Source organism: Rhamphochromis sp. 'chilingali' (assembly GCF_963969265.1).
Source record: "Rhamphochromis sp. 'chilingali' genome assembly, chromosome: 8".
NCBI lineage: Eukaryota > Metazoa > Chordata > Actinopteri > Cichliformes > Cichlidae > Rhamphochromis > Rhamphochromis sp. 'chilingali'.
The window spans coordinates 36,933,130-36,944,999 of NC_137935.1; the positions used below are offsets into that span (position 1 = coordinate 36,933,130).

The 11,870-nt window shown below is 39.2% G+C and overlaps 1 protein-coding gene across 9 annotated transcripts in view; it reads left to right on the forward strand.

Annotated features, from left to right (window-relative positions):
* LOC308401361 (CUE domain-containing protein 1-like) overlaps window positions 1-11,870 on the forward strand; it is a 30,770-nt gene that overhangs the window by 12,216 nt on the left and 6,684 nt on the right. Inside the window, exons 6-11 of one of the 9 annotated variants that reach the window (XM_080889531.1) lie at window positions 570-828; window positions 4,037-4,102; window positions 4,294-4,392; window positions 5,208-5,301; window positions 8,694-8,752; window positions 9,767-9,836. In XM_080889531.1, coding sequence (XP_080745657.1) covers window positions 570-828; window positions 4,037-4,102; window positions 4,294-4,392; window positions 5,208-5,301; window positions 8,694-8,752; window positions 9,767-9,836 — 647 coding nt within the window. The remainder of the gene's footprint in view (window positions 1-569; window positions 829-4,036; window positions 4,103-4,293; window positions 4,393-5,207; window positions 5,302-8,693; window positions 8,753-9,766; window positions 9,837-11,870) is intronic. The other 8 variants (XM_080889532.1, XM_080889533.1, XM_080889535.1 and 5 more) reach the window with 8 other exon arrangements.

Genomic DNA, 11,870 nt, shown 5'->3' on the forward strand with positions numbered 1-11,870 from the left:
CAGGGTCTTTCTGTGTGGAGTTTGCATGTTCTCCCCGTGTTTGCGTGGGTTCCCTCCGGGTACTCCGGCTTCCTCCCACCGTCCAAAGACATGCAGTTTGTGGGGATAGGTTAATTGAGAAATCTAAATTGTCCATAGGTGTGAATGCGGGAGTGAATGTGAGTGCGAATGGTTGTCTGTCCCTGTGTGTTGGCCCTGCGACAGACTGGCGACCTGTCCAGGGTGTACCCCGCCTCTCGCCCTATGACAGCTGGGATAGGCTCCAGCGCCCCCCGCGACCCTGAAAAGGATAAGCGGAAGCGAATGAATGGATGGATGGACATTTGTGGCCAGTGCTGGTACAAAATTTGTTTTTCATGCACTTTTCTGTTTCAGTTATTATTTTGATTACTTTTTTACATGGTTCTATGATGCAATGACGAACAGTCACAGGGATCTCATAAAGGGTTTTTTTTGTTTTGTTTTGGTCTTTTTTTTGCATTTTTGGCATTGGTGCCACTGGTTTAGACAAAATAATAGTAATCCTGAGTACAGATTGATACATACATTAATCCTTTTTTTTTTCTCAGCAGAGCTCTCAGAACAGTCTGTCTCAGCTGTCACCGTCCTCCTCGTCAGTTTCTTCATTAAGTCAGTGGACAGTGCAGTCTGGTTCTGGGTCTGCTGCCGGAACCACTGGGGGTCCTGGTTTAACAACAGCAGCTACAGAGCAAGACAAGAAACTGAAACAGTATCTGGAAGATGAGCGTATCGCACTGTTCCTGCAGAACGAGGAGTTTATGAGAGAGCTACAACGCAACCACGAGTTTCTCATTGCCTTAGAGAAAGGTATTCCTGTTCACAGTATACACAGAAAAATTCTGCCATTAATGTCAACATGAGCCTGTGAGTTCAAAATTCAAATTCAAATTCAAATTTTATTTGTCACGTACACAGTCATACACAGTACGATATGTAGTGAAATGCTTGGACAACTGCTCGTGACCTAAAGAAAAACAAAAAAGGAAAAGGCTATGAATAAGATAGGAAATAAATATGAAAAATTAAAAAGGGTAAATTTAACTAGGAAGGAATAAAATATAAATTAAGGTTAAAAATGAAATAACTGTACAACACAAATTAGAATGAAGGGTAAATTTAACTGGGAAGAATAAGATAAAATATATAAATTAAAGTTGAAAATAAAATAACTGTACAACAAAATACACAATACACAATATAGAACTATATAAGAATGTATGAAGAAATCTAAATATAAATAAATATATACACAATAACAGCAGCTGTACAAGTATTAACTGGAAATGAAGAATATAGTGACCAGTGTTGTGCAAAAACAAAGTCCAGAAAGTCCAGTGTGTGTGTAAGAACCATATGTGTGGGTCAGTACTGTTGCACTGCCTCGTCTTATATCTTATTGTACTTACCTGATGTATTGGAATTTAAAAAATACTTAATAAGATACTGTTAATACTGAAGAGCTGTCAAGTCCTTTTACAGTGTTGTGCACCTAGCCCATCACACTACCACAACCATGCTAATATGACTTGTTTGTTTATTTCATGAAGTGCAGTGTTAGTTTTACGCCAGATGTAATCGGATGTAATCTTCCATAAAGTTCAATGTTTGTCTTGTTAGCCACAGAATTTTTTCCCAAAATCCTTACGGAAATTTTTTGCCAATTCTGAGATCAGCCTTTTGCCTCTTTTGCACTAGCACCTACTCGGCTTGACTTGACTGTACTCTGCTCTACTTGGTTTTGGATGATCCACCTGAATGTAGATGGGTTTGTTGGACCAAGGCTGAATGAAAGTTCTTTGTTGTATGTGACACAAACAACACAACAAGACATTGAGGTGATGGCATAGCTGCTGCTAAACTGATGGTAAACGTTTGCACCTCTTCACTGGACTTCCAGTTTAATGGTTTAACGAGACAGACGTGTGAAGTAACTGCTTATTGATGGACTTAATCCACTAAAAACGTAATCATTGACGATTTTTCTAGAGTTAAACCCACGATTGAGTGGGGAAGGAATCACAGGAGGCTGACAAAACACAAATATGCCTAAAATAGAAGATAAAAACAACTCAGCGGCAAGAGCTAGCAATGTCTTGCTCGACTGGAAGCTAGATACTACCTACGTAATGGAAAACCCTAAGAACAGAAAGTCAAGTCCAGCTAAGTAGGTGATGGTGGAATAGAGGCTTTTGCATTCTTTTTGGTCAGCAGTGGATTTTGCCTTGGAATTCTTACATGGACAGAGTTTTTACCTGGTCTCTTTCTTAGTGCTGAATTATGAGCAGTCAACTTAGTTAAGTTCAGTGAAAGTAAGGATGGAATTCCTTTAGTGTATTTTCTTTTCTTTTTTTTGTGACCTCCTGGATGAACCGTTGATGCTCTTTTGGAATAGCATTGGTAGACCTTCCACTACTAGGAAGGTTCACCACTGTTCCAGGTTATATCCATTTGTGGGTAATGGCTCTCACTGCGTTTTGCTGGAGTGCCAATGCTTGGTAAAGATTTGCAACCCTTTCCAGACTAGTAGATATCACTTGTGTTTTTTTCTCATCTATTCTTAAGTTTCTTTAGATTATATTATGTGTTGTGTTTCCTGCATAGCCTATTTCACTTTGCCAGACAGGTTCTTGGTAAGTTAGGCCTAGCGAAATTGAACTCAACTTTCCAAAAAGGTGGTTAATGACAGTTAATTTATCATTTAAATTACTTTTTCACATAGGGCAAGGTAGTTCTTTTTCCCTTAATGAATAAAAACATAATTTAAGTTCACATTTTGTATTCAATCCAGTTACCTTTGTCTAATACTAAATAGTGACGTGGGCGAGTAGTTGACTTGCTGACTAATCATGGCTAGTCGGTACCAGACTAGTTGTCTAATCTAATTGTTAAAATTTTAATTGATGCCCAATGCCTGTAAATTATTGTCATAAATGTTATGCAACCATCTGCCACCAGATAGCACATTGTTTTTGAGAAATGTAATAAATCTATGAATCTAGGCCTTATCTTTTTGTATTAGAGCATGGAGGAAATTAGCTTTCTCTGAAAGGTGGATGGCTTATCCCTTAGCAACAGAGTAGGGAGCTCAGAGTAGAGCAGCTACTCCTCCACATTGGAAGGAGATTGCTGTAGACTCCTGGATAAGGTGTCCCGACTGTGAATGTCCTACCAGGAGGAGACCCCGGTGTAGACCCGCAACACACTAGGAAGATTACATGTATTGGCTGGCGTGCAAACTAATCTATGTATATTTATTCGTATATTACCATTCTTTTTCTATTATATAACATTAGAAAATTACTGACTGCGAAAGCACACATTGTGTTTTATTTTTTTATTTTTATTTTATTTTTATTTTTTTAAGTTAACATGTTCTTTATTTCTTTTCTTTTTTTTTCCTTTTCCACATTGTGTTTTGCTGAGGACCACTGAATGTAAACATAATTGTTTAAAGAAAACTGCACAGTGCAGAAAACTGTTTTTTTTTCTTGTTTTATTTTGCTTTGTTATTGCCAAGGTCTGCTTTTATGCTTAAGTATTATGCTTGGTTTGTTTTTATTACTTTGGTTAAAGTAATAAAATTTAAAGGTTTGCTCTCATACAACACAGTATTAACAAAAAAGCTAAAGCTTGCTAAGTCTAGAGAATGCTGGAACCAAAATCTGAAAAAGGAGAACTCTCAAACACATCTGCATATGCTTGGCAGTCACCCCAAAACAAGAAATCTGTGTTCATTAAACAAAACCTATTTTGGGGTGGCTAGTATTCATGAAAAGTCAACTTCTTAGTGATAGTTCACTATAAGTAGTGGGATATATCTCTGTACGTTTATTGTGAAAGATTTGCACAAGAAGTTGCTGCATTTACTCTACAATGTGCCAGAGCTCTAACAGTTTGCCTTTCCCAGCAGAAACTGAGATTAAGAATTTAAATTTGGGTCATATTACTTTTATGCTAGAGCTCGTCACATCTGGGCAACACACATTAGTGGTCATAACATCTGCTCTCTTTTTAGATCGCTTGAAGTATGAGTCAAAGAAATCAAAGTCCAATCATTCAACTAGCTTGGAGAATTCCACAGGTAGATATCACTCATCAAGATTTGTCTGCTAAGCTACTTTGAGCTCTGTCTAAATCGTACAGAGTACTGGTTTATGTGTTTGTGCATTCACTGTGTTAGCTGCATCAAAAATTTGCACTCAATATATCACACTGTGCATTTTTACGTTTGATATATTTGATCTTCAGATGCATAAGTGTACTGTGTGGTAGTGCTTCTGTGTATGTGTGCAGGAGACCAGTACTCTGGAGCTTCCATGGAGGCCATCTCAGATGATGCGTTCAGAGACAAACTCAAACACATGGGCAAATGTAAGTCTGCTGATTTACAGTAGTATTATTGTTTCACAATACCTACCTAGCAGGATGGCTGCTGTGTTTGCTTTGGATTACTCCTCACCCCCCACCCGACCCCGTGGCTTGTTGTGCTGTGGACATTTATGTACTTCAAATCAAATCAAATCAAATCACTTTTATTGTCACATCACATGTGCAGGTACATTGGTACAGCACATGTGAGTGAAATTCTTGTGTGCGAGCTTCACAAGCAACAGAGTTGTGCAAAATACAATAATGTAAACAAGCAAAATACAAGAATGGCTACATCTGAAACTAATAAATATATGTACAATATATAATAGTATATGCATTTCTGGATGTGTATACTAAATATTTTTCTACATGTGTGTGTGTGTGTGTACACATATTTTACAAATTAAATAGAGTAAACAATGAATAGAATATATAAAATAAATAAAATAAAATATACAGAGTGAGACATGTGCAAAACAGTGGCATTACTTTTATGTGCAGAGGAGTTTTTTTGTTTCCTGTTCTCATGCTGTCCTCCCAAGAGCTCAGCATGAGTAGAGGTCTCTTTTTTTCCTCTTGTACTTTCCCATTGTAGTGTATATTTCAGTGTTTTTCTGTAACGCTACCGATCTACGACCTGTATCCCCATGTGATGTCCGTGTTGTGTGTGTAAGGTTGGGGGGGGGGGGGGGGGGTCCTATTTCACTGCAGGGCAACCTGCACGTGGCAAATAAAGCCTTGATTGATTGATTAGTATTTATAGTCATTTTGTAGTTTGATTAATGGAGCAGGAAGTTGTTTTTTTTCACCTTCAGCAACAAGAAAGAAGCTGTTTGAAATTGCCAGAACATTTTCAGAAAAGACAAAGAGAAGAAAGTCAAAAAGGAGGACACTCCTGAAGCATCATTCGTATCCTTTATGTAAATGTGGTTAGGCTGAGATTCTTGTATTTTTAAAAAGGTTCCATTTCATGTTGTGAGGCAGTACAGTAGCTAAAACAACACATTAAATCAAAACCACTTTCAAAACTGTTATGATAATGGTTAGACTTCTAGTACACTACACACAGAAGAATTTTTTTTACTGTTGATAGTACTTGTTTCTTTTTACTGCTGTTAAGTGCTAATCGGTGACTCAACTCCTGGGTCCTCCGGTCTGCATGTAGAAATACCTTGGGAAAGATACTAAACACTAAGTTGCTCCTTTAGTTGTTTGTGTGTATGAGACAAAGCACTTAAAGGCATAGAATGAAAGTCCTTTGTAATGAGACATAAAAAGCAACACAAGTCTTTTGAGTGCTCAGAAAAGCACTATACAAGTAGCATTCCACGATGGACTACATTATGAAGAAAGAGTAAGAAGAAAAATTTAACTGAGTAGTATGTAAATAAGTAATTAGTTAAAATTGCAGAACGTTCTTGTCTTGTTTTAGTGTTTTAGTAATTAATTTGATAAGTGTTTGATTTCATAAGTCACTAACATTAAACTTTGTGTGTTGGTAGTGTTGTTTGATCATACAACAATATTTGGATACTTGCTAACCCCCTTGACTGTCTTTTAGTACACCTGAAGGCTAAAACACCATCAACCTGACACTCTAACACTACGTTCAGTTTAAACCAGTGTTTAAACTGAACATAGTGAATTGATATACATCTGAACTTGTGATCACAGGTGACATGAAAGGTCTAAAATTTGGCATTTTAAGCATGGTGAAACATGGTGGACAATTTTAGGCACAATTGTGTTCAGTTGATGCAATAGAGTTGTAGGAGGCTGAGGCTGTGAGGGGAGGGCTCCAGCAAGACACTGATGACACTTCCTTTGGGGTTCGCTCACACTTTCTTTTATTCCACACTTCCTCTGGTATACCATTGCGGCCATGCTTCCCAGTTGCCAGCCAGCTCACAGCTAGTTTCCAACTGCAGAAACCAGCTTGGCTCAGCTGTCTTCCTTCATCTTCTCTGAACCCAGCAAGCAACTGTTGGAGAAATGGGGAATGGCTGATTAGACAAAAACTGACATCTGTGTGCAAAACAAAGGGATATCTGCGTGCACTCTGGTGAAATGGCCCCATGAGGGTGGGTTTGATCTAACAGACTGGTCCATCTTTGAACAGCAGGACCTGGTGACTAGGGATGGGTATCGTTTAGGTTTTATCCGATACCGGTGCCAAATCGGTACTTTTGAAACGGTGACGGTGCTTAAACGGTGCTCAAACCGGTGCTTAAAGAATGGAGAACACAAACTTTGTCCAAAAACCTCTCATGTTCAGCTGTTTTTTTTTTTTTTTTGTAAAAAGATAACAATGTTAGCCTTTTCTGCAACTATGGGGCATATATGGTATCACTCTTGGCTGGAAGCAGTGCTTAAACAATGACAAAAACACAAACTTTGTCCAAAAACCTCTCATGTTTAACTGTTTTCCACTTTTTCTTTGGTCATTTTAGCCTTTTTGTCCAGGGTGAAGGGAGTATCTGCCATCAAACAAGAAGACAGCCGCATGTAGCTATGATGTTTGCTAGTTCACCTTACATGCGTTAATGTAATAACGTGGTTAGCCTACTCAACGTAAATTACACTCGAACAACATTAAGCTACTCACACAGAGAAGAACGGCTGCTGCTGCATCATCATCCTCATCATTTCTGCTACACTGGCAGGGCTAGAGGCCAGGACTCTATTCTTCGGGTTTTTGGGGGATGTTGCTCCGGGTCCGATAACTGGCAACCCACCCAACGTGCACAGTGTGAGGTCTCGCAGCAAGCTATCAAATACGGCGCATTTCTCGGCTTTTTAAAAAAAACGCTATGCGTCGCCAGGTGTTTCATCGGATTCGAGGTGTTACCTCCTTTGACAGTATCACAGTATCAGCTTAAAGCACTTGTTGCTGCTGAGTTTGCATATTTTGCTGTGAAGTACAGCCAGACTTTTGACCGCTTCGCCTTGGGCATTTTTAATCTGTAGCTCTGCTCTAACAGAACGTACGTACCTGGCCCCGCCTACTATCCTCGGAAACGTAAAATGATTGGCTAGAAGTGTATCACAGCTCAGGAAAAAAAAGCACCGAAATAAAGCACCGAAATGTGCGCTGCTTTTCGGTCTGGTTACTACCGTTTATGTCAGAACCGGTGCCATCATGGCACCGGACACCGGTACCCATCCCTACTGGTGACCTTCACTTAGTCTGTCCTTTTCTACATTAAAGAAAGTGTAGAGAATGTGACAGTGACCTAAACTGTTTGCATTTTCCCTAATCGAAAATCTTGGATGACAAATGAAGTACAGGCTCTGGTCAGAATTCGTAACTCAGGCTGAGGGACAGCACTACCAGAGCCAACCTGAGGAGGGGCATCGAACTGGCCAAGGAGGGCCTATAGGAGAGTGTGGAGGCCGTCTTACTGATAACATCTCCTACCAGGTGTGGAGAGGAATCCAAGCCCTCACCAAATACAAAGGCCAGAGCCCCCCAACAGGAGCCTCAAAATTGCAGAGGAGCTCAGGCAGGCATCCTCACCAGATTGTTCAACCTTTCCCTGATTCATGCCACTGTTCCCACCTGTCTGAAGGCCTCCACCATCCTTTCCATCCACAAAAAGCCTGGTATAGACAATCTCAACAATAAAACTTAGAGCAGCACAGGTTAGATGACCACAGGCTGTATACAAAATAATCTGCTGGAGCACACAACAGAAATCACTGTGAATGATTTCTAAGTTACTCCTTGCTGCACCACTACAATTGATCTTAGGTTTCTCACACCTGCTGAATCCCACTTTAACCCATGAGTATACTCACTTAATAGGACAGGCATTTGTTAAATTTTGTTTGTTTTTTCTAAGCTTTTTTTCCCATAATGTTTGTATTCCAGTAAGATCATTTTATTGGTATATTAACATGACATAAGGTTCTGTTAGCTGTCCTCAGTAATAGCTGGTAGATATGTCCTTCAATAAGCTACTTTTTAAATTGCATTTTTACTGTATTTTGGATATTTCAGAGGCTGTACTTTTTATCAGTACTTTTACAAAACCATCTACTGAAGTGACAGATGTGCAGTTTTGCCACCTCTGGTGGACCAGTGTTATTCATAAGGAGCTAAGCACCATCATTGTTGTCATATTCTGAGAAAAGCAGTTCCATAGTCTGTGCCATTGTTACCGAGGTTTTTGGTTCTCATATTATTGCTAGCCATGCACAAGCTTCCATAATTGCATTTATTTCTCCATGTTTGTGAGTCCATGAACTCTGAGAGATTGATCTGGCTGAGTTTTGTGGCTCTTAACTAAACTCCTTTCCAGATTGGGCACAGCCAACTCTACAGCCAATCTTCTTGATGATGTAGAAGGACACCACTGTGGTAAGAAATCATGTGAACCATACAATGCTAATGGGTTTCATGCTATAATGTAGAGGAGTGTTTCCTGACTGATCTAGCTTAAAGGTCAGACCTCAGAGAGAGAGTAATGGTTAAAGCATAAAGCACCCTAACAGTGATTCTGTGTTTTCAATCCTTGCATTAAAACACAAAGATAAGTAACTGAGCCACATTTTAGTTTTAAAGAATTAGTCCTAACCAACTTTGTGGTGGGCATAGTTCCAGTTCGGAAATTCAGAAGAGGACTGGTACACAACTTAAGCAATGTAATATTTTGGCATATTTGGGTTTGGCGGCAAAATGTGTCTTAGCCAGTTTAAAAAAAGGTTTTAAAAACCTAAATAACTTTCTGACAGGAAACTGAACTTCTGACCACATTAGACATAATTTGTCTTCTTTTCCAAACCCAGCTGTGGGTGGATACTTGCATAAAGGTCACAAAGGAACCAAACTACTCCTTTAATGTGAAAAAGCAAATCTGACACAGGACCTGATGCAACATGTCCTTCGGTACGACCATAATGTGTGGTTCAAATGAAAAACATGTACAGGAGGTAGTCAAGAGAAGGACACAGGAGTATCTTCAGCTGTCTGTAAAACACAGTACAGGCTTTGTCATTGTATTGATTGATTGATTAATGCAGTAAAAGTACTGTCATATTTGGATCCACCATGAAATACCACCTGAAAAGGATAGGATTGGCAGCAGCTTGATTTTTCAGCATGAAATGAAAAATGAGTAGCCAATTTTGTTTTGCCTTTGTTTGGGAACACTGTTGTCCGTCTTACCCTAACCCTACCTAAAATTTGGACTGGTAACTCAGGAGGTAGAGCAGGTCTTCTACTAATCACAGGTTATATATCCTTGGGTAATATACTAGCCTTGAGTTGCTCTTCAGTGCATCCATCGAAGTATAAATGTGTGAGAATGTTAGAGCACTTTTTAAGTTTTTTAGGTGCACATGTAACTGTTCATTTACTTTTGTGTGTGTCCAGAGGAAGATGGCCAGCCTAGAAGAGCAAACACTCAGGAAGAAACTGAAAAACGCAGTGAGACAATATCATGGTAAGATAATCTTTTGTTATTTTTACAGTTCTTAAATGAGTCTATGTACAGTGACCACTTTATATATCCTGCATCATGATTAGGGCTGGGCATCGATTTCAATTTCTTTAACTGATTTGATCCAGATTTGATTCAATTTTGACTCCGACAGTCATAAATATTCTAAAAGAATATGGATATGTACAGATAAATGATCAGAATTATATCTATGTATAAAAAACCAAAGCTGATAATGTGAGACTGTAGTAACTGAGGATAAAACACAGAAAAATATAAAGGAGATTTTGCTGGCCTTGCTTATTATGGCAGATAAATATTCTGCAATAGATCAAAATCTGAAGAAAACCATGAATCAACATATGAACAGTAACTGCTGCTGCTGAAGTGCTGAAGTTTTATTGGAGACATAGCTAAGCATGTTGCAATTTGGCATAACTTGTAAAAGTTTACATGTCTTCGGTATTGAACAGCAGAAAAAAAACAAACAAAAGCAAAACAGTGGCTGACGGCACTGAACACAACAGTAGACTGGTGCGTAATAAGCAAGCGAATAATACAGAAACAGAGAAATTTTTTTTTTTATAGCAAACTGTTCTTGAAACACACTGAGAGAGAGCTGTGCACAAAGCGCGATCTTATCATGATGGAAGCAGAGCAGCAAAAGTAAGAGGGAACTAATGACGATGTTTATCAAACATGACGCGTAGTTTTGATCTTCTTTTGCTGCTGGTTCAGTGAATTTTGGTTGGAGAGTGAGGAAACCTGCAGCTTCATGTGAGATGTCAGCTTTCAGCACCCGACGGCAATTCTGCATACATGGCGCCGAGTGTGTTTAGATCTTTGTGCCGAAACCTTTTACTTGCTTTCACGTGCTGTTTTAGCTCTTTGGTGGTTGTGCAAGTAGTTTTGTGAGCTTTAACTTGAGATTTCTAGCATTTCTGGCAAAATGCATTTATATTTAAAATTCGATTCAGGATTTAATGAATCGATATCGCATTATTCAAACTAAAAAAAAATTGAATCGGGTAAATCTTTTTTTTTTTGGTTTTGTTTTTTTTAACCCACACCTAATCATGATGGAGAAGATGTTCTGTGACCACATTTCCAGTTGCATGGGGACAAATAAGTGTCATCTGCAGTGGTATCTGCATGCAACTGTCCTGAAAGGTGGGACCTGTGTCCAAAATGACACATGCGCAACTGCGTCTTCTCACCCATAATGGGAAACACCAGCACCTCCACAGGAGCATTCAGTCTTTACAAGGACTGCCAAGAATAGAGGTGGATAAAAAAAGATGCTTCTTCGAGAGGAATACTGTTACGGACTCTCAAGATCAAGGGTGATGTAGAGGAGTGGGAGAGAACTGCGGGATGGTGGTGCAGGACATATGTGGGGAGGTGTGCAATAGGAGTGACATATGGGTTAAAGGTAGGGGTGGTATGTGATGATATTATGATCGGTAGTGGGAGTAAGAAGCAGATGGAAGAGTTCCTGGTAAAATGGAGGTATACACTGGAGAGACTGAATTAAATTAAATACTTCAGATCAACCATGTAAAGTGTCATATGATGGGCTCAAATTGTGGTCATAAATATTTTGTACTTGTAAATCAGGATTTGTATGTGTAAAAAGAATTTGTGTGTGCGTAAAAAAAGATTTGTGTGTGGACTTAGTCAAAAAAATACGTGTGAAACTCTGCAAGTTACAAGTACGAATTTTGACCCTACTTTTCTTCCTTTCATCTGATTGGCCAATTTTATGTCAATCACAAATTTAACTATCCAATCAGAGAACAGGTGGGTGCTTTATGGACCTTCAGGTCCTTGAAGGGAATAAATGCCCTTTTACATGCCAGCCCAGCGTTTTCCTTCATCACCATGAAAAAAACCAATCTGTGGTGGTCTCAGTTTGGTGATTTTTGTGTCTCAGGTTTACGTGCTTAATACAGGGACCTCCAGAGCCTTTTCAACAGCGCTGTGGACTGCGGGGGTGGGGGGGCAGTGTTTTGGAAATGACAGTCTTCACTAGTGGGG